The sequence below is a fragment of the Penicillium cataractarum genome (assembly GCF_028827025.1).
Source record: "Penicillium cataractarum strain IBT 29864 chromosome Unknown utg000001l, whole genome shotgun sequence".
Classification (NCBI taxonomy): domain Eukaryota; kingdom Fungi; phylum Ascomycota; class Eurotiomycetes; order Eurotiales; family Aspergillaceae; genus Penicillium; species Penicillium cataractarum.
The window spans coordinates 4,586,572-4,607,459 of NW_026622737.1; the positions used below are offsets into that span (position 1 = coordinate 4,586,572).

General features: G+C 49.6%; 7 protein-coding genes across 7 annotated transcripts; 3 read left to right on the forward strand and 4 right to left on the reverse strand.

Moving 5' to 3' along the window:
- Positions 1-423: 423 nt before the first annotated feature.
- On the forward strand, positions 424-2,796 carry N7496_001603 (uncharacterized protein; the record flags this gene model as incomplete). The annotated part of the gene is made up of 3 exons (XM_056694534.1): positions 424-845; positions 926-953; positions 1,006-2,796. The coding sequence occupies 3 exons, from the start codon at positions 424-426 to the stop codon at positions 2,794-2,796; spliced, it is 2,241 nt and encodes a 746-aa protein (XP_056561263.1).
- Positions 2,797-4,465: 1,669 nt separating this feature from the next.
- On the forward strand, positions 4,466-5,503 carry N7496_001604 (Allergen; the record flags this gene model as incomplete). The annotated part of the gene is made up of 1 exon (XM_056694535.1): positions 4,466-5,503. One exon carries the CDS (start codon positions 4,466-4,468, stop codon positions 5,501-5,503), a length of 1,038 nt encoding a protein of 345 aa, XP_056561264.1.
- Positions 5,504-6,627: 1,124 nt separating this feature from the next.
- On the reverse strand, positions 6,628-8,380 carry N7496_001605 (putative prenylcysteine lyase; the record flags this gene model as incomplete). The annotated part of the gene is made up of 2 exons (XM_056694536.1): positions 6,628-8,156; positions 8,239-8,380. The coding sequence occupies 2 exons, from the start codon at positions 8,378-8,380 to the stop codon at positions 6,628-6,630; spliced, it is 1,671 nt and encodes a 556-aa protein (XP_056561265.1).
- Positions 8,381-8,604: 224 nt separating this feature from the next.
- On the forward strand, positions 8,605-10,005 carry N7496_001606 (small subunit rRNA maturation protein TSR4; the record flags this gene model as incomplete). Its single annotated transcript, XM_056694537.1, has 2 exons — positions 8,605-8,724; positions 8,800-10,005. The coding sequence occupies 2 exons, from the start codon at positions 8,605-8,607 to the stop codon at positions 10,003-10,005; spliced, it is 1,326 nt and encodes a 441-aa protein (XP_056561266.1).
- A 915-nt stretch (positions 10,006-10,920) lies between these two features.
- On the reverse strand, positions 10,921-13,273 carry N7496_001607 (Major facilitator superfamily domain general substrate transporter; the record flags this gene model as incomplete). The annotated part of the gene is made up of 7 exons (XM_056694538.1): positions 10,921-11,176; positions 11,231-11,345; positions 11,401-11,748; positions 11,808-12,577; positions 12,631-12,894; positions 13,028-13,099; positions 13,161-13,273. The coding sequence occupies 7 exons, from the start codon at positions 13,271-13,273 to the stop codon at positions 10,921-10,923; spliced, it is 1,938 nt and encodes a 645-aa protein (XP_056561267.1).
- A 3,502-nt stretch (positions 13,274-16,775) lies between these two features.
- On the reverse strand, positions 16,776-17,265 carry N7496_001608 (uncharacterized protein; the record flags this gene model as incomplete). Its single annotated transcript, XM_056694539.1, has 2 exons — positions 16,776-17,159; positions 17,224-17,265. 2 exons carry the CDS (start codon positions 17,263-17,265, stop codon positions 16,776-16,778), a joined length of 426 nt encoding a protein of 141 aa, XP_056561268.1.
- Positions 17,266-18,090: 825 nt separating this feature from the next.
- On the reverse strand, positions 18,091-20,085 carry N7496_001609 (uncharacterized protein; the record flags this gene model as incomplete). Its single annotated transcript, XM_056694540.1, has 1 exon — positions 18,091-20,085. The coding sequence occupies one exon, from the start codon at positions 20,083-20,085 to the stop codon at positions 18,091-18,093; it is 1,995 nt and encodes a 664-aa protein (XP_056561269.1).
- Between the last annotated feature and the right edge of the window lie 803 nt (positions 20,086-20,888).

Genomic DNA, 20,888 nt, shown 5'->3' on the forward strand with positions numbered 1-20,888 from the left:
CGATGGAATGCTTAAAAAATAAGAAACGTCAAACAAACCGATCTAGAAGAGTATCCAAGGGAATAGGTCCCGAAAGAAGTAGAGCTAAGCATGCCTAGTTGGACCATTTCCCTAGTCTCTAGACTTAGAATTGTGGAGCTACTACAGTACACGAACGAATGGCACAGGCCACTTGATTTTCGATTCCAACTTTGTCTCTTTGACTACGGTGAAGCTATCTTTCAGGCCGGTAAGGCACCAGCAGTAAGTAATGTTCGGGTTTAGCCAAAACCCGAAGCTCGGGAATTACTAACGCCCGAGACGACATCCCGTCATCTCTGAATCGTCTGACTCGGTTTGGAAAAATTATTTCTCTTTCATAAAGATTCTCCTGTCCAGGTTAGAGAGATTGAAATTTGCCTGTAAATCCATACTACGAGAGCCATGTCGATCCAAGGTCCCAGCAGTCCAGCTCCCTACCGGGCCCCGCATCACTCATCAATCAAGTCACAACGAGTCCTCGCCTGCATCCTCTGTCAACAGCGCAAGGTGAAATGCGACCGTAAATTTCCTTGCTCCAATTGCATTAAGCATCAAACGCAATGCGTTCCTTCTACGCAGACGCGTCCCCGACGACGTCGATTCCCCGAGCGCCAGCTACTGGAGCGACTCCGAAGCTATGAGGAGCTGCTGCGTCAGAACAAGATCAAGTTCGAGCCACTTCACAAAGATTCCAGCTCCACTGCGAGGAGTGAGGACTTGCAGGAAGATAGCGAAGATTCGGGTGCTGAACAGCCAGAATCCGAGAGGTCTGATGGGTCATTTCCGACTGGCCCGTCGAAGCCGAAAAGCGCATGTGAAGCTAAGTACGATGATTTCGAGTTTCCCTAAAAAAACAATGTTTATATGCTGTTCAGATCTTTCTATGACTAACTCTCCTTTGTAGAAACATATGGCATGCTCTGAGTCAAGGCGTGCGTTGCCCCCACCTTCATGAAGCCTACTTACTAACAATGTCAAACACAGTTCCGAGGAGTGAATAACGACGGCGATTTGAACGATGGTGTTCGAGAGGTCATGGTCGGGAAGACCTGGGATAATCTCTTCGATAACGATGATCATCTTCTTTTTGGTTCGCGACAGGCTGCCGTTGAACTTTCTACGCTCCATCCGGAGCCGGTACATATTTTCCGACTCTGGCAAATATATCTCGAGAATGTCAACCCGCTGCTCAGGGTCACACATACTCCAACATTACAGGGTCGTATCATTGAAGCTGCGAGTAATCTGACCAACGTGACTCCTGCTCTGGAAGCCCTAATGTTTGGCATTTATAGCATGGCTGTATTAAGCCTTGGCGAGGACTGTCAGACATCGTTCGGGATGCCGAAGAATGAGCTTCTTAGAAAGTTTCAGTTCGGCTGTCAGCAAGCTTTGTTAAATTGCGGCTTCTTACGATCGGCCGACCGCGACTGCTTAACGGCATTATATCTGTATCTTGTGAGTTCGGCTTGGCGATTTGTGGTATTCGGACTGCCCACTAAAAGTGTCCAGGTGTCGGTTCATCCTAGCACAAATCCTCGCTCTCTATCGTCCATGCTTGGAATTGCGAGTCGCATCGCCCAACGGATGGGGATTCAATCCGAGTCCAATAACTCAAAATACCCGGTCCTTGAAGCTGAAATGCGCCGAAGACTGTGGTGGTCATTTGTACTGTTCGACGCGCGAATAAGCGAGTTGTCTGATTATAGAACCACCTTACTGGCCCCAACCTGGGACTGCAAAATTCCTCTCAACGTGAATGACTTTGATATTCGCCCAGAGATGAAGGAGCCACCGGCAGTGCAGGGTAAAATCACAGAGGGATTATTCACGATTTTGCGCTGCGAATTAGGAGAGTTCATTCGGCACAGCTCCTTTCATCTTGAATTTACGAATCCATCTCTGAAGCGTGTTGCCAAGGATCTTCCTGGAGGGGGGAACCTTGATGCTCTGGAGAGGATTATCGAAAAAGGATATCTTGATCATTGCGATTCGCACAATTCACTTCACTTCATGACAATTTGGATGATGAGAACCACTATTTCGAAGCATCGACTGCTAGAATACTATTCACGGTGCTGTTATGAGTCTCAGACGGCGAACCAAAGTGATACCCCGATGCTATATGCATTCAAAGTGCTTGAGAGCGATACGAAAATCATCAGTTCGCCGCTGACCAAAGGCTTTACATGGTTTCTTCATTCCCACTTTCCTCTTCCAGCCTATATCCACATCGTCCAAGAGTTGATCAAACAGCCCACTCGTACCGAGGCGAAACAAGCCTGGGAGGTCATGAGCGACAATTACGAGGCCCGATTCAACGCTTCAATTTTGGTCGGCACTTCAGATTTTGTCAGCAATCCCGTTTTCAACACCTTTACCAAGATTCTTCTCCAGGCCTGGGATGCTCTCGAAAATGCCTCCAGAAACCTCGGAACAGCTGCTCAAGAGCCATTGGTTCCACCGAGAATCGTATCGAGTCTCAAAGTGAGAATGGCCGAGAAAGCACGGAATGAACAAAATGGCAACATGGGGCAGCAGCTCGGCGATTTTACCAACGTCGATATCACCGACTTACTCATGTCAATGCCGATGGGATTTGGCAACCCAAATTCTGGATATGGGATGACCGGAGCCGACACCTATCCAGTTGATCAAGTGCCATTAACAAACCCCAGTATTCCAGGGCAATCTCCGGGTCTACCCATTGCTCAGATGCATCAGATGAGTTGGGCCTCGATGGCTTGGGCCTTCCGTGAACGTCGTGGGTGGTGAGATATGAGCCAACACCGGGGTAGGGCTGGTTTCAAAAAGCATATCACTCCGGTAGTCTAGATTGGAGGCTATGCGCCTATAGGGTGAGATAGAAGAAGAATAGAATTAATTGCCTGGTAGATCCTATCGCTGGTACGGGATCACACAAGTGAGCTCCTCCTTATGCTATCACTCGGGGGTACCATTTATTATTAGGACGATGAGTTGCCGGTTGATATTATTCATTCAGCCTTGACGCATGTGAGAACTCGTGGAGTAGCGATGGTTGCAGAAGTGGACCCCCACGAGATCGTAGATTGGATATGAGGCAAAGATCACCCATGCATGATAGATTTTTAATATAACCTACACACGACGGAGTATCTACGGAGTACATCTTTAATACAAAGTACAGTGAAAAGAAGCAGTTCAAAGTCCAACAAGAACCGTGGACCAGGGAATTAAAAGGCCCGCACTTGACCAAATGCTCAATTCCTTCCAGCCTTCCGATTGGCGACGCGGTCCAGGAACAAAATCGCAATAATTAAATCGGGCCCCACGATGGCGACTTGATAGGTTGCCAGGCCCATCTGTACATGAAAAATTTCCTATGCAGGTTAGCAATGGCATACTACTGTATTGGACATTTTGATTCTTTAATTTAGGCTCCACGGGGGAAAACTTCGGTATGTACATGCTTTGGTTAACAGCAAGCCACCAATGGGGCCCATCCAGAGAAAAGCGATGAGTCGAAAGGGGTCATTAAGGGCACCATTTCTCGCACTCTTTCCTTTGTACCTGCGTTGGCGCCCACACAATTTTAGCCTCCGTTCAAAGCAGCCGAATATCGCCTACTCTTGTTAGCTGGGCTGGTCAGCCCAGTCAACTCGGGATGCGCGCCCGAGCGGGCCCGCGCCATTGTATCAGATTTGCCGGGCTAAAGCGCCTCGAACACTGGGGGAATTGGGGGTTATGGGGAGGCTATACGGAGTCTATGGGTCCATATGAGATGTTAGAGGGGACTCTTTTTTTCTAGTTTATAGAGAGTTAGGCATAGCAGGATGGAAAACGGATAGGCAATCACAATAGTTGCGTCTTTCCCGGACGATCTCACGTTGAACACGTATGTTCTAGGCTCATGTGGAAAGCCGGCAGAGATTAGGTCGACAAACGAGTGGGTCTCGTTCAGGCTTGGATGCTGAATTCACCAATTGGCATTCCCCTTTTATACCAAGCCAGCTCCACTCGAGTCCACTAGACGGCCGCTATGCTCCGTTGGTGGGCGAGTATACGTCAACTCCCGGAGCGACTAACAATCTCGTGAGAATTATGATAGAAAAAAAAACTCATTTTATCATTTTTAGGGCTGGCCATGCGTCTTCCAAGCCCATCATTAGCGCCTGGTGTACGTATAGCCCCCGCCTCGCTATCCCAACGCCATCGGGGGGGCCACACTAAATTAAAACTGAGGTCTGGCCCCCCTAAACCCTCTTGCCTTCTCTCTTCAGCACGCTCGTTCAATTCTCCTCCAGCGAAGTCGCTGTGCCGTTCTTTTTTATACCAGTCACTCTTTTGAATCACAATTTTGACCTGCTGCGTCTCTGTCGCTTAAGACGATACTTTGCAAGATTCAAGCGGTGCCCTTTGGTCTTGAATCAACTCTCCATCTTCTAGTGATTCTAGTGAAACCATGCACTTCTCTAAGTCTTTCACGCTGCTGGCAGCCCTGACCAGCGGCGCTGTGGCTCGCCATGGTCACAATGCCGTTCATGAAGATCATCTTCGTCGTCAGGATACCGGCAGCACCATCACTCTGACTACTACCAACACCGTCTATGTCTGCCCGTGTGATTCGTCGACCTCGACTAGTCTGGCGTCGATCTCGACGCCGATCCCCTCGACTACTTCGACCTCGACTGTTATCTCGACTACCTCTACTTCGACCTCTACCTCGACTTCTACTTCCACCTCCGTCTGGACCTCAACTTCCTCCTCGACCGAGGTCTCTACCTCTACTAGCTCCTCGTCGACCTCTACCACTGCTGCCACGACCACTTCGTCTGGCGCCAGTGCCGACTGGTCTACCTACCCCTCCAGCGGCGACTACTGCACTGACGGCTTCGGTGGTGTCACAAACTCCTCCGGCTCGGGCGATACTTACGTCGGCAACGTCGGCAGCCCTTACGGTAGCAACATCCAAGAGGTCTCCAGCTCCGATGCCAGCAGCTACAAATACGTCATTCAGTTCCAGGGTTCCAACACCGAGTCCTGGAAGGTCGTGATCTGGAACAAGATCGGCTCCGATGGCAAGATGGACGGCTGGTACGGCAACGCCTGCCACTCCTTCACCCTCGCCCCCGGTGCTACCAAGTACTACGCCTTCGACACCGACTCCCAGGGTGGTTGGACTGCCGCCAAGGGCTCCATCCCTCTCAACGACTACGGTAGCTACGCTTCCACCTGGGGTGAATTCGACTTCGGCTCTGACGCCAACGATGGCTGGTCCGGCTTCGACGTCTCCGCTATCCAAGCCCAGAACGCCAAGCTCACCGTCCAGGGTATGAAGATTTGCAGTGCCCTCTCCGACGGCACTTGCTCCTCCATCACCACCGATGCCGGTACCGTCGACAATGCCTACACCGCTGCTCTCGCTGACGAGGGTGGTATCGGTGGTAACCTGGTTGCCGGTCCCGTCCGTCTGGCTGTCACCCTGGACTACAGCGGCTAAATTCCGCATCTTTTGACTGAACGATCAATCCCGTATTTTCTTTCTTCTTTATCTTTTCTGATGTACCTACACTCATGAGTGTTAGGTGTTATGTGTGGGGGCGAGCTTGGTGTATGACCAGTGGTATAATTTTTTTTCATGTCCTTTTTCCATGTTCCCTTTCTCTTCTTGTCACCCTATTAATTCACCTAATATACCACCCTGGCTGCAAAAGCGTTGAGTAATTAGCATCACTCCGTCTCTTGATTTCTGCACTGCCGCGAGTGGAGTTACGCGTCATTAGCGGGTTTGGGCGTTCTTGGCCTTTTCTGGAGGACTTCCGGGCTCCAGGCTCGACTCCTATTTCTTGCGTTTGGAGCTTGAAGGGAGAGTATGGTCTTTCGCCTTGTTAAATTCGAATATACCCTTTTCTCTGTTTTTTATCAACCACAGTTTGAGGGTCTACGTAGTATGCTTAATCTGGCACGTGAGTTGAGAAACATGGTTCTATGAGATGCTATATTCAGGTCTTCATATTTAATCCAAGCTTGTGAAGAGGGCTAACCACTACCAGCTGGGCGCCAACGACACTATCTTCAATCCTATCAAGGAGTTTATAGCTGACTGAAACAGCGTTTTTAGCCCGGAGGAGACGTGTAAATTCGAGGAGACCCGTAAGATCGAGAGGCCCAGAGCAACGGTAGGGTAGAGTCCTTTCCAGGGCCCGTCCCAGATGATCAAGACCCGCCTCAACGTTTGTAGTAATGCCAGCACTTGATGGCTGATCATGGTCGAAGTTCGTCGAGTCCCTGTATGGGTTGGGTTGTTCAGGAATGAGATCCGCAAGCTTGGCCGCCAGCTGACGTCTCGCCCGCGGGAGCTGTTTTTCCGCCGCGTGGTAAGCGGTCTATACATCTAAGAAATCATCCACTGAATGCATGTTTTTTGTTGTATCTGGATTGATCTAGGCTACGAAAGAAAAGCCTTTGTTGATATAGGAGTTCAAATGATCAATGCTGTTTATGATTGAGTTGTATAGAGAAAGTCCAATTTCAATTTCATTTACATTTCAAACGAGAGGGCATGAATAGAACCTGTATAGTTTAGCTGGAAATACTATGCAGAACGATGATCAGAGTCCAGTTTCAGAGCTCCGTCTTCACACTCGATGATGAGCCACTTTTGTTCTCATTTTCCTTCTTCCACGACTGTACCATGAGCGTGGCAACGTTGCGACCCATCAAGGCGCTAGTCTCCATCGTCGAGATAAAGCTCTCAATTCCACTAGTGTACCAGACACCAGGAGCCAGGAGAGTCTCCTCAAAGGTTACTCTCGGGTATAAAAGCGGATAAGGGTGCCAAAGCTTCTCGTGAAACCAACTAATCTCCGTCTTGGGCAGATCGCCAATGGTAGTGTTGGCATGTGGAGTAGTTATCGAGCCAGTGTCTTGTCGATAGTCAATGTCAAATATCTGCGCGATGAATTCGGCCGTAGGTCGTTCAGGTGAGAATATCTTGTACACGTAGTGCACCTCTTGCTGCACTTCCCCATCCTTCACGGCTGAATAATCAACAGTTTGGAGTGTGCTGATACTCCAGAATTCAGCGGGCCCGACGCCGTGTGGGTTCTGTCCTAGATCCAGGCCTTCGGGAAGGGTTGTGAGAATGGCTTCTGGAACTTCATCCTTCTTCCCGTCAAGTCCAAAATACTTTGGGGAGATTCGATGAGGCGAGGCAAAAAGAGTGACGTGCAACTTCACATATGGAATCTCGTCTGGGATGTGCTCCAGTGGCGGAGATATGGAAATACCAGAATACTGCAGCGGCCCAGCAATGATGACCTCATCGAACTCAGTCTCATCAACAGACTGAGGAGAGTCAAGCTCAGCGCTCGGGTGCGATGTGATTCGGATAGTCCCGTCATCATTGCGAACGACTCCAGTGACGGTAGTATCCAATTTGATATCGGCCTTTGCAGCTTTGACAGCTCCATCAAAGATTCGCCAATTTCCACCATCGATCGACACAGCCCCATCTGTGGCCATACAGACCATTGACTCCAGACCGTGAATCAAGCCCAAATTCTGGCCATAGTTGACGCGAGTACTTGCTTGAATGATCTCCCGAGAGAACAACGAGGAGATCGAGCTGGATGCAAGAAAGTCACCACCGGTCGACGCAGTAACGTTGAGCAAACCGACTGCAGCGGCAGCCTCGGACAGCGACTGGAACGGAAAGAGGGGTTCCTCGTATAGACGCAGGAACTTGCCCACGATTTCCTTCATTAGATTCTGCGTACGTAGCGGAGCCATCCCATATCGCCAGAAAAGCCGACCAAGATTCCACCAGCTATAGGAATTCTTCATGGTAAACACAAACTGTTTTCCATCCCAAATACCGATCGATTCCTCGGATTCCCGAGGCCGCCCATGGTCGGCAGCACTAACAGTAAGACCTAGGTCACGGGAGGCATTCACCAGGTTTTCGTTAACCTCGACGAAGATCGAGGCTCCCAGCTCGATTGGGTATGCTGGGTGATCAAATACGTTTACTGTCGTCGAGCGTCCTCCGATGTATGAGGCACGCTCGTAGACAGTGACGTCGAGTGGAATCCCAGCCTCATCCGCAAGTTTGCGGAGCTCGTACGCAGCAAAAGAGCCTCCAGCACCGGCTCCTACAAATTATATTAGTACCTGCGAAATCGTGTGATGCAATCTTCCAGATTAAGGATCTCGAGGAAACTCTTGGGCGCCTACCGATGACAGCCACCCGCTTGGGCACATCTATAGCAGCTTGTAGTGGTTCCTGTGGCTGGATCGCATTGCTGAGCGGTAAAAGAATCGCCACAACAGTATATATTATCCACAGACCACTCAAAGATCGTGAAATAAAAGCCATCTTCGTAGACCCCAAATTCACATTCAGGAGATAGATGACAGAAGAAAAAGTAAAGTGAGCTGAGCTGAGGATGTCGATGTTGCAAGGGATCGAATGACGCGGTAATATTACGGCGTTGTGGGGCCGCCGTATCGCTTATCGCAACATTTTTTAGTGAGGGGGAACTTTTTCTTCTTTTCTGCTTTGCCTCGCCATTATCAGATACCCTTGTCCATTGAAACACCATGGATCCCTACGACAGCGACTCGAGTGTGGACGAAGATTTCACAGAGACCGGTGTGCTTCTCGGATACGCCGATGAGGAGGTCATAGAAGACACCATCAGCCATCTTGGTGGTTGGCCGGTGCGTACCCAACCAACTCCAAGCAAGAATCTATGCGCGGACTTATGAACTGACGATTCCTGTTTGCATTTCTAGTCATGGATCGATGAGAATACCCCTCCACCAGGCGACTACGCCAACTGCAAAGTCTGCAACAGCCCGATGCTACTCCTTCTCGAACTGCACGGCGATCTGCCCGACAACTTCCCCAATAACGAGCGCCGCCTGTACATATTTGGATGTCCCAGGAAACCATGCAATCGCAAGCCTGGCAGTATCCGGGCATACCGCGCAACTCGCAAGGTCAGTCTTCCCGGCCTACCACTGCCGCAGCCGCAGAAGGTGGAAAAGAAGAAACCCGATCCCAAGCCCGAGCCCGAGCCCGTCGCGCCCCCAAAGCCCAAGCTAGACCTGGGAGCAAGTTTGTTCGGCGCGACCGCGCTGACGAGCAGCGTGTCGGCAAACTCCAATCCCTTCTCGCTCACACCTGGCTCCGGCGCGGCGGCTGCGGGGGCCAATCCATTTGCGATGCCCAAGCCCGCGACGCCCGCTGGCCCGGCCCCTACCCCGGCTGCCAAATCTTCCACTACGACCTCTACAAGTGCGCTTGCTGAATCATTCGCCGATAAGGTCCGGATTTCCTCTCCCGCCCCGGCCAGCACTTCAGGCACGGCGACGAAGCAAACGCCCGAATCGACTGGCGTCCAGGCACCATGGCCCGCGCAGTCCGCCTTCCCGGCCCCATATAAGAAGTACTTCCTCGACGCCGAATACGAGACCATGTCGCGGCCTTCTACCCCTACGATCCCTGAAAACGTCACCGTGGAGCCTATGGAGGAAGATAGCGCTGGTGGTGAGGGTAACGTCGAGCTCAAGGATACATTCGAGTCAGAGATGGATAAGGCATTTATGAAGTTCTCCATGCGTCTTGCCCATAACCCTGAGCAAGTGCTGCGGTATGAGTACCGCGGTACTCCACTACTTTCTTCGTACACCGACCAGGTCGGCAAGCGTCTGCATCCTGAGCACAGCGCTGGTCGGGTGACGACTACCGGTGGTGGAAGTATGCCGCCGTGTGAGTACTGTGGTGCTCCACGTGTGTTCGAGGTGCAACTGGTGCCTCATGCTATCAGTATGCTTGAGGATGGGCGCGAGGGTGTTGGCCTTGGTGAAGGTGATGCCGGTATGGAATGGGGGACTATTATCTTCGGTGTGTGTGGGCAGGATTGTGCACCGGAGAAGATTGGGCAACTTGGTTGGCGTGAGGAATGGGTTGGTGTGCAGTGGGAGGAGACGAAGTAAAGAGAGGTCATTACGGCCACGAGAGTTGATATACCCAAGCGGTGGTTAGAGGGGGTAGAATGTACGCCCCTCTGGATACATAAAAACATAGATCTCCTTGGACTTACACATAGATCCATATGTCCATGTCTAATGACACTTCCTTTGATGCGCAAAGATACGCTGTTGTTCTTGAGACTATTGTCTGTTTCATTTTTCTGTCTATTGTAGCCAGCCAGAAAATAACAGTCCACTCGGTCTAGAAGGACCAGTAACTAGGTATCTATACTACACGCATTGCATTCTCCCGACAACTGAGTCTCGAGTTAGGACGACGCCGCGTTTATAAGGGGGCCCAGCATCGGCCTCAGGCTCACAAAGTAGTAGGCCTTTAGAAATACGTGACCGATCGACTGCTTTTGATTGCCGTCGTAACATTGACCAGTCATCAAATTCATAGCCTCCAACCCTATTCCTGGCTCGAGAATAGGTACTCATGTGGTCTGAAACCATCAATCAAGTGATGATATAAGAAAGCTCTCAAAAAATGGAATTCTGGGCTTGCGTCCAGATTAATTTGTACTCTCTAACATCAACATCGGAAGAATAGTGGTGTACGAAGGAGAAAGAAAAAAAGACGCATGATCCTTTGTACAAGCAAACAGATGTAATGGCATAGAAAAAACCAGACACCCTGGTTGAACCTACTATACAGGGCACTAGCCTAGACCACCATGACTGCCACCACTATAGGCATGTATAGGAGACATTCTTGCGGCCACTATTGAGTCTAGCTCTATACACTTGACATTATAAGGGGTTGCCTGAAAACAACATGATAATAATCAAAACATAAATATTCATTAACATGTACTTATTCAAACAAAATGGCCAAAAATTGCTCTGGGCAATCAAAGCGACGATCCCATCGAGCCACTAATGGTCACCCTTGACCTCAGTGCTGCTCACAATAGTGCCAGTAGCAATGTGGTCAAACTTGTACAGTGGCTCCAACTCCACCTTCTGCCGGAAGATGTAGCGCTTGAACCAGTATGGCAGAGCCTTGGTGACTTGGTAGTGAATGTGCACACGGGTAGGCACGGCAAAAATGTAGTCCAGTTCTTCCAGGGTGCGCTGCTTGGTCTCGGGCACGAAGAGGAAGATCATGACTAGTGCGGTTATGTTGAGGCCACTACGATGAGGTTAGTAATTGAGCCGAGACAAAATTTGTAGGAGTCAAACTTACGCGTAAAATCCGAATGCACCAGTGGGGGTCATGGCGTAAAGCATGCGGGGGAAAGTAATTGAGAGCACCGCGGCCCAGCCGAGACAGGTTGCGACGGCCCAGGACATGCCCACCTCTGAGGAATTTATCAGCGTTTGAGAGAAAGAAATGAGTGGATGGAATATACATACCGCGATGCGACAGAGGGAATACTTCGGCAGAGTAAGTGAAGGGTACCGGGCCTTCTCCGGGGGAGTAGAAGGCGGCGAAGAGGAAAACGAAAAGGGCAATTGTGCCCAGGTGAGCTCCTCCGCTTCCTGGCACATAGAAGCAGAACGCAGCCGCAAGGAGGGTCCAGGCCATCTGGGGGAAGGTGAACAGAAGCAAAGCCCGTCGTCCGTAGGTGTCGATTGTCCAGACGGCTGGGAAGGCGAAGAGGAAGTTCACCAGACCGAAACCCCAGGAAGCAAATAGAGCCCCCGTATCACTAGCACCTGCTTGGGAGAAGACGGTTGAGGAATAGAAGGCAATGATGTTGACTGAAAAGGAATCGTTAGTAGGGGAAACACTTAGATCGAAGGGTACAAGATTGACTTACTTCCGCACATCTGCTGCGCAATCATCACAGTGAACGAGGCCAAAGTAGCTCGGCGCACACGAGGAATAGTGAACAGCTCAACGAAACGAGTAATATAATTACTTTTGGCAACCATGCCTTGTTCAATCTGGATCTGTGCGTGGATGTAGTACAGATCCCGGGCAGCCTGCAGCGAGGTGTTACGAAGACGACAGAGAGACTGATAGGCCTTGCCCATCTCACCACGCCGGATGTACCAGCGGGGAGACTCGGGACAGAAATAAACACCGCACAACAGCGGAACTGCAGGGATGAAAGCCGATCCAAGCTGCAGTCGCCACGACAGTCTTCCAGTATCCTTGACAGCCAGGTTGGCGCTAAATCCGAGGAAAATGCCAAATGCCGTCCACAACTGCCAGCACATCACTAGCGAGCCACGGATCATGGCAGGTGTATTCTCAGCGCAGAAGATTGGAATGGTAGATGCTTTCAGTCCCATTCCAAGGCCGAGCAGCAAACGGGTGACGAAGAGCTGGGGCCATGTCTGGGTTAGAGCCGAACCAATGGGAGTTAGGACACAAAAGATCGCGGAAATGAAGATTACACCGCGACGACCGAGAATACGATTCAATGGGTCAGACAGCCAGCAGCCCAGGCAAGCACTAGCAATGTACGGAGCTGCGTTGACAATGCCGACGATCCATTGGTTGCGCGAGTTTCCTTTCTCGGGAATACCGAAGGCGTCAGGGAAGGAGAGGTTAGCACCATTGGAGCCGGTTTGATCCCAGCCTCTGATAAAGAGTCAGTACAATTTCACAACCATTCGGTGGAAAGATTCACATACTGCACAGCGGCACCGATCGAGCAGAGGATGATGGTGAAGTAAAGAGCCTTGGGCTGGCGCCACTTGTGGAGGACTTCGTCACGTAGTGCCATAATCTCTTGCTCAGTCAAGTCAGGAACAGTCTCGAAATCCTCCGGGTTGCGTGCCACAAGGGCACCCTTCTTCAGCTGGGGAAGGATATCGGTGACATTGTATTCATTGGCGAAGTCCTCCACATCACGCAGAACCTGGGGCTTGCTGAGGTCGGCGAGGGGGTTCTTGATCCTGGTTTTGGATGTTAGAAGCAGCTAGAGGGCCAACAGGAAGAGTTATTGCCAAGTTATGCCATATGAAATATCGAGGACTGGATATTCATTGGTTGGCAGTAGTATGAAGAATATAGGAACTCGGGACATACTTAGCGGAGACATTGTTCTGCAGGTTAATCTGCTCGAAATGGCCTTTTTCGGCGCCGTCATCGTTGCTGGAGCTATTTGGAATCGGTCTTGTCAGCTTATTGGGTTAAACGCGTATTCAAATGTGAAACTGACCGGTACGCGTAATCGAGACCATGTTGATCAACCTGAGCGATGGGTTCATGCTTCGCCGGCACAGTCAGCTCCTCAGCTGCCGGGGTGACCGTATCGGTCTTGTCTTTCTCCATCTTGGAGAAAGGGAACGGTATCAAAGGTAAGTGATGAAGAGTATCAGTGGATCAAAGATGGTAAAAGTGTGGAGTGAGAAGAGCAAGGATGATTCCAGTCAGGAAGCAGTGGGTGGGAGAAAGAAGAAGAAGAAAAAGAGTCCAGGGTGTGTCGAGAGAGAAGTCAGAGACGAAGCGGGACAATCAAGAAGGGAGGAAACTGCCTTTTATGCCTCCACGCACGATCGAATGCCTTTTTTCACCTCACACCGGCCCGTTTGACAAGCACTGCGCTCATTGGGTCTTTGACAAACAGGACATCTCAATATTCCCCTCCCCAACTAACCCCAGAGCAGAACTAGCCCCATGATGATGATGGGGACCTGATGGCACGAAGTGATTTAACTTCCTAAAACGGCCCCAATTATCTGGGGCTCTGGATCTCCGGGGCGCGGGGATTGGAGACATTGATTGTCATCATCCATACGAATCCTTCAACCTTCCCGGGTATTTTATGCTTGTACGATATCATTTTCTCAAGGCTCATCCCTGATAATCCGATCCCGAACATACTTGACCCGTCATACTGACCAGTTTCTAGGGATAAGCTTACTCCATGTGTTTTATTCCCCGGAGAAAGCGAGGCGAGGGGTATCATCCCCTTCGAGGCCGACTAGAGCACATTGACACGAGTCCGACCCTCGTGGTGTATCTTGGATACACTGGACCGGGATCCCAGTTCAATACCACATACCGGTTCAACAGCAGAGTGGATCATATCTGATGGGGTTGGATGTTTGGGGCAGTTGGAGAAACTCAGCGGGCTCGCAGCCCTCGCCCTGTTGAGTCTGCCTTCTGTTGCAGTCGAGGCAGACTACATAAATTACAAATACCCACTCTATTGACTTCTGTGGACCCAAGAAAGCCACATGTGGCCCTTGCTTCCTACAGCAGATGGTCGGTGCCCCATGTGGTTTCTGGTTGCGGAAATGGAGATAGGAGATGGTCGACGCCGGAAAAGGGATTATCGTGGGATGGGCGAAACATGCGAAGAACAACACTCTCGTTGAAAAGATGTGACTAATGAAAAGGCTTTGTATTGCCCTTTCAAGACCACCATCAAAAGTACTCCATCTTCGATCTGGACCCGACAATTCCATGCGGCCCGGTTTGGCTGGGCGTCGAGAACATACACGCCACCAAGCCCGCTGATTCGCTGGTCAAGGCAGGGCACACCAAAGCCAACCCCCCTGGAAGAAAGCCAGAAGAGCAGGCTACCACTGAATCGGGTCTAAACAGGTCAATCCTGTCAGCGCCACCATTATTTTACCTTTGTGGCCCTGGCTTGATCCTAGGGCCCTGGCGGTGATCGACGAGACGGAAATGGCGCTGCATCATCATCTGGGCCAGGTCATACGGGCCGAGAGTTGCAAAGATAAGAACGCATCCGGCGATGACTTTTGAAGGGGGTCTTTCCATGTGGTTGCAACGTGAAGGACGATGAGATCTCTCCCGTGTGGAGAGCCGGGGAAATTAATCTGGGGATTTCGCCCTTTCCCCCAACTCCTTACAGCTACTGGAAGCTGGAAACTGGAAACTAACGAGCGATAAATCTGCACAGAAGTACTCTGTACTGGAGACCGGAAACGGGAACCGAGCAACGAGCAACCAGCGACCGGCTACAAGCAACTGGAGTCCGCCCCCAGCGGTGGGACATGTTTAAGCTATGCATCAACGTATTTTGACTTGCTTCCCGACGCTAATCGGCGCCAGCCAAGTCCACTCTTTATCGTTTTGATGGTATCGCCCACATTATCTTCGGGCCTGGGTTTCCCTCCAGGGCAAAAAAGCCTCAATTATGGCCGAGAACACGGGGTACGCCTACCAGACAGGCCTTCGCATGGGGTAAATGGGGGACGAGGCTGGCTTCGGTCGGTACATTCACCAAAACCCATCGAAGCCGACGCGGCTCGGTCTTCCGAGGATATTTTCTACCATAAACCCCGCCATCCCTGGGCACTAAAGCTAGAATAATAATCATAAATGGCAAGTTAACTCCTGTACCACCTCGCCCTCGTATCAAGAGTCGTGTTGCCCTGCAGCAATTAATCCTAAAACCTTGCCAGTCACACCAATCCAAAAGAATGCAGGGGATAGGCCAAAGACATTAGGCGTCAAGATGGTCGGATCATACACTGTTCGAGCGTACTTTGCGTCTATGCCGCCCGTTCTCGGTCCGGCGAAAATACAACATCATCGAGGCTCTAGCTAACTTCCCCCATTGCCATTTTGATTTCCCCCACCCTGCACGGCCGGGGGATTGCACCATTCACTCGTGGCTTTGCCCCATGTGGGGATCGACGAGTTACACTTCTGCCCAATGCGTCTATCGCTGGTTATGGATGATCTGTGTTTTACTATTTAGCCGGCGAGGTCTATGTAATTCATGACGGATACGGTCAACCAACGGGTGAGATCAACTGGTATCTATGTTTCGGACGGAATTGATTCTTTTCGTGTTTGGTACTGTCCCAAGAGCAGCGGCTGAATGACTGACGGGGATTAATTCTTGTACTACATATTCCGCTTCATATTTCTTATCAAGTCATGTGGCTGCTTTCCCAAATACAGACAGTGAGATCCCCCAATCGACCCTCAAATTCGTTCACCGTAAAGTGGGAGGAAACTTTATGATGTTGCGATCCTGCAATGCCCCCCTAGATTATACCACCCGATCCTTCGGGCGCCATGCAGCGAGCCTTTCTAGAAAACGGGGGAATATACTTACTTTCCTCGCACAGAAATACACCTTTTCAATTGGATCAAAACACTGTCAGTCGCAAGTATGGCGGGCGGTTTCTAGGTTTCCTCTGTATGCTGCTGCACAGCCATTTTGTACAGTTTGGGGTCGAAACTTGCTAGAGCCATACCATCCCGTAAATCGACTCTTGGCCATTCTTCATGTGGTGCTTTCGCTGGAACGTTTTCTCTTGCTAAGCTGACTTAATGACACAGAAACTAATCAAAATTGACCAAAATGTCGACGCTCTGATACTTCATTAGGGGCCGAGGGGCGCCGTCAAACATGGTATAAATAAAAATTGTGGGGGTTTGTGTTCCGCGTGGGGAAGATACTGACTCACAGGCCTTTAAAGAGACCATCAAACCCTTGAATAGCAGCCCGGCTCAGTTTAAATTCGCCTTTATGGTGAGACAAAGTATGAAGTGTCTTGCAAGTCATCACCACGAATATCGTGTAAGAGTAATGAATATTTACTAGACTGAATATGCGTTAGGCGATATCTTTTATGAGCTTCCATAGAAGCAAAGATATGGTTAATTCTGCTAATACCAATAGGTCTCTCGAGACCCCATTCTTTTAATCTGGATTTGCAACTCGTGACAGTTTATTTGCCGCATTACTTATCGTTTGTTGAAGACTTGTTGAAAATTATTGCTCATAAGATTACTTGGCTAGTTCTGGTCTGGCAGATAGCTCTCCCTCTCAGGTTTATTTCCTTGCTTACTCATATGGCAAGTACAACGCCGAGTCCCCATTTTCATAAACCTCTCGGAAAACAGCACGATCGAATAGCTCGTATAGTCCGGCTGGCATCAAGGCTGCACAGTCAACTTTCCGTTGCTCTATGTCAAATACCAGGGCCACATGTCCCTTTCTTCCGGGTCCCATCCAATGTACCAAGAATAAATCCGGACGGACCTCCCGCTGTTGGTAGGGTACTGCAAGAACTGATGTTCCATCCGGCAAGGTAGGAACAGTGAAGTAAACCAGTTCTTTGCTAAAACTGATGCGGTACTGGGGGCCGGTGGGGTATTGATACTCGAATGTGCGGCCAACCATTCCAGTAGTCGTAGGTCCACCAACTTTGTCAGGAAGATGTTCCGGCTGCAACACAGTTATTAAGTGTTGCTTGGCTTTGCAGGTCAAGGTGAGGATAAATTGTAGATACCTCTCGCACATTGAGTGCTACGTTATCTGTCGGAGTAGGCATCTTGGTGAATGGGATTGTCAATTTAATTCAATTAGAAACGATTGTTGTACGTTAATGGGTAAATATAAGACTTTGGCCTTTCTACTGAATAGTTTATATAAAGCTGTGCAATATGTACTAAGATTATTTAGCTTACGGGTCCTCCCAAGCGGGGCGACGTGGGGAACCTGGTCGCGGAGATAACCCTAGCGGAATTCAATGGAGACGGGCCATTCGTATTGACCTCCGGTCTCATTTCCAACACCTGCGTCGTGGAATTGCCTGCGGAAAAGATGCCCCAGTGCTGAGCAACTTAATGCACTCCCTACTTTTGCGTGGGGATACAACGGGACTTGGGAGCGGGATCAGCCATTTCGGAACCGTCGGCCCCGCAAACCAACCAGCCTTAGCCCAAACAATTGCGTAAGCAGTGGTCACAAGTTGGATATGACCTGACATGTCATTTCTCCCCACTGACCCTTTCTGTCTAGTAAAAATTACCAATAGAGATAGATCAAGGTAATATTCCAAGAGTTCGAGGATTACGGTATTGCCAAAGATGAATAACCGTATAGACTAAGAATGTTGCTCATGAAGCATTTTTGGTCTAGCGATATTTTGCCCTAAAATTTGTGCGACAGGTGTCCATGTTAGAATGAAAAAGGAATTCACATATTGACTAAGACGGCTTCGATGATCTATCTGCGTTGCAGGGACTGGTCATCAATTGCCTTTTATTAGTCGTTAAACACAGATATCATCGGTGCATCTTAATTGTTCCCCAAACCATCCGATTCAATATCCTCATTTGATCAGAAACAAGACGACTTCCGAGACCATATATCACTATGAAGTTGAACCAAAGGCAGAACTTCCCAGAGCAGATAGGATAGCTGCAAATCTTTTAGTGATTCTCCAATGACCAGCATGCTGCAGGAAATCAATCATTGAAAAGAATATCAGCTTCAAAGGGAGAAGAACATGGGCGTTGGGAAATTCGATTTCGGAGACCAGCGTCTGTAGATCAATTCCCATTGACGAGAATTCCGGAAAGTCTAGACTTGTTAAGGGTTGAAAATCGTGGGTTGACGTTCCAAAGCGGATATAACAAAATAAAGCCAACCCGGCCCAAAACACTGCGCGTGGGGTGTGTAGCGCAGGCTCTAATGTCATGTTCCTCTCCTCCACATGCCGCTTGATTATGATGGCATGAAGGATGCAACGCTTCCCATTCACAGAGTTAGCCCACCCAGTGACGCTTGCAATTTCATCGGTGGTCAAGTTGAGGCCATCTCTACCGACGACCCGCTCCAACATATTGAAATCGGCGAGGGCTTCCATGTATATCAGACTTTGGAGAACACGGAGTTGAAGGGGCTCCTGTGCACTTCGAAAAAGACTGTTTGGCGGGCAATAGCGTAAGATATGATGATGAAGGTCTGCAAATGACTCCTGAATATCCCCAATCTTTGTCTGACAAGTTTCTTCATAGGAACGTCGAAGAAGCACTTGCGAGCTAATGCTTTCCAAAGCAGCGTAAGTGGTCAAGCTGCTAGTCTCAGGTACGTATGGAGACATAGGTAACAGTGGGGGTGTTGGTGCTTTGGAGACTTTGGATGGGAACGAGTTAGCTCGCTGTCGTTTCAAGTCCTCGCAGTAGATTGATTTCCAATCTCGGGCGTTTGAGGCTAAGAAGGCCCTTTCTGAACAAGCAGATGGAACTTTGTATGCTTTCCAACTTTGAATTGGCTCATGGTGCAGGGTACCTCCCAATTCTGCGTCCATGATAAATAGCCCATGAGCCACACGAACAATTTCTTCGTTACGAGCCCAATCATGCCAGATCTTTTCAAGCTCGTGGCCATCGATATCAGCGTCAATGTGAGTGATAACCGGGCGTGAATACAGACGCAAATATCGCGACCACGCTATGGGCGGGCCGTGGAAGGCATCCACAGTTAACAAGAGATGCGCGCTGCCAGATAGCAGGCCAAATAACTGCGATATAGCCGCGCCTTGAATTGCGATGGTTAACTCCTCCCTGCCCCTAGCCAGAAGTTGTTCCCAGTTGTGCAATGTAGCTTTCTGGACTCGTTCGAAGAGATAAATTCCCTGTTGAAGGCCTTGATCTGATCCAGTAAAAAGTCCACCTATTGCACACATCGCAATCACAAGGTCTGCATTGTCCCGACAAGGCTGGAAGGTGGCCGCATGAACTAACGGGAATATGGTATGGACCTTGGCAAAATAGAGACGAAGGCCCACATTCAAAAGATCGGTTGAAGGGATGGTCGGCTCGTATGTGAGTATCTGAAGGCGATCATAAATACTCTGGCGATGATTCTCATTTATTGTAGTGATCAAGGACTCAGGGGAGAGAAGCTCAGACGGTTGTCCGTGGTTCTGCATTAGGGTTGTGGTCTGTAGCGGATTTTCGACAATCGTCGTGAACCAAAGGTGCTGCACGCTCTGTGACGGAGATGCCCCCTGGCTCAGAGGCTGAGATAGAGTTGTTTGGAAGAGCTGAGTCCGCTGGGAAGAATGGAACTCCATGGCAGAGATCTCCTCACGTAGCCCTGCATCTATATGGCGAAGGACATCAAAGCCGCTCAGGTCAAACCCCCCTAGGCCGAATTGATCGATCTGGATGTTAGGCTCTTCTACCAGAATTGCATCAGCGGATGGGATGGGATTCGATTCCATCCATGTAGCTGGATTGTATGGTGGTGCAAACGAGAAATTCCCCACTTTCGGGCCTGGGTTATTCACTGACGTTTGTGCCGGCTGTTCTGCATTCCCCGAGATAGCAGTAATGAGTTCCGGCAATTCGGGAGTATTCATGGTTAGATTTGACGTAGACGAAGTTTCTTTCGGTTCTTTTTGACTCGACGCATCTGGATCTACCGTCGTGGTGTGTTTATCTGATGGTCGGCACTTAACATCACGACGATGCCGGATCAGGATATCCCTTTGCTTCGAATTAGCGCTTCTGTATCTGTTGGCGACTCCCATCAGGATTTCGATTACAACCTACTGTCTACTATATCGATTCCCACAGTCCGTACATGCGAAGGGCTTCTCTTTCGTATGAGACCGAACATGTCGCGCCAGATGCTCATTCTTCGAGAAGCTGGTCTTACAGATCCGGCATTGAAACAGCTTTGTATCTGTGCGTCGTGGAGTGTCTGACGGAGGCATGGTTGACGCAACTTGAGGCAATGGAGAGATTTCCTGCGAGACAAGAAAAAATCGCGATCCAACTTGGTTTGTTAAATCTAATTAAGGCTGTAATCCCGGATATTCGGGAAGACTAACCCCAGAAAATTCCCCCGCATCGGAAGACAGCCAAAAGTACTTAGATCTATTACTTAAACAACGTCTTGTTTTCATATGAAGTTTAGTGTTGTAGCTTGGTTTCTAAATAATTGAAAACGCGATAATTATGTAGCTCAAGCGAGGACCGAGCTTTTACTCTATTCATGCTCCCGCGAAAATGTTACCAACGGGTGGGAGAATCTTCCCAATATATAGATCGACGAAATTTGAGTCAACTACTTGAATCTGTCTTGTTCGGTGCTAAGTGCCAGCCTCTCCGGGTAAATCACCTCGTACAAGAATAAATGGTCTGAAGCAAACGCATCGCG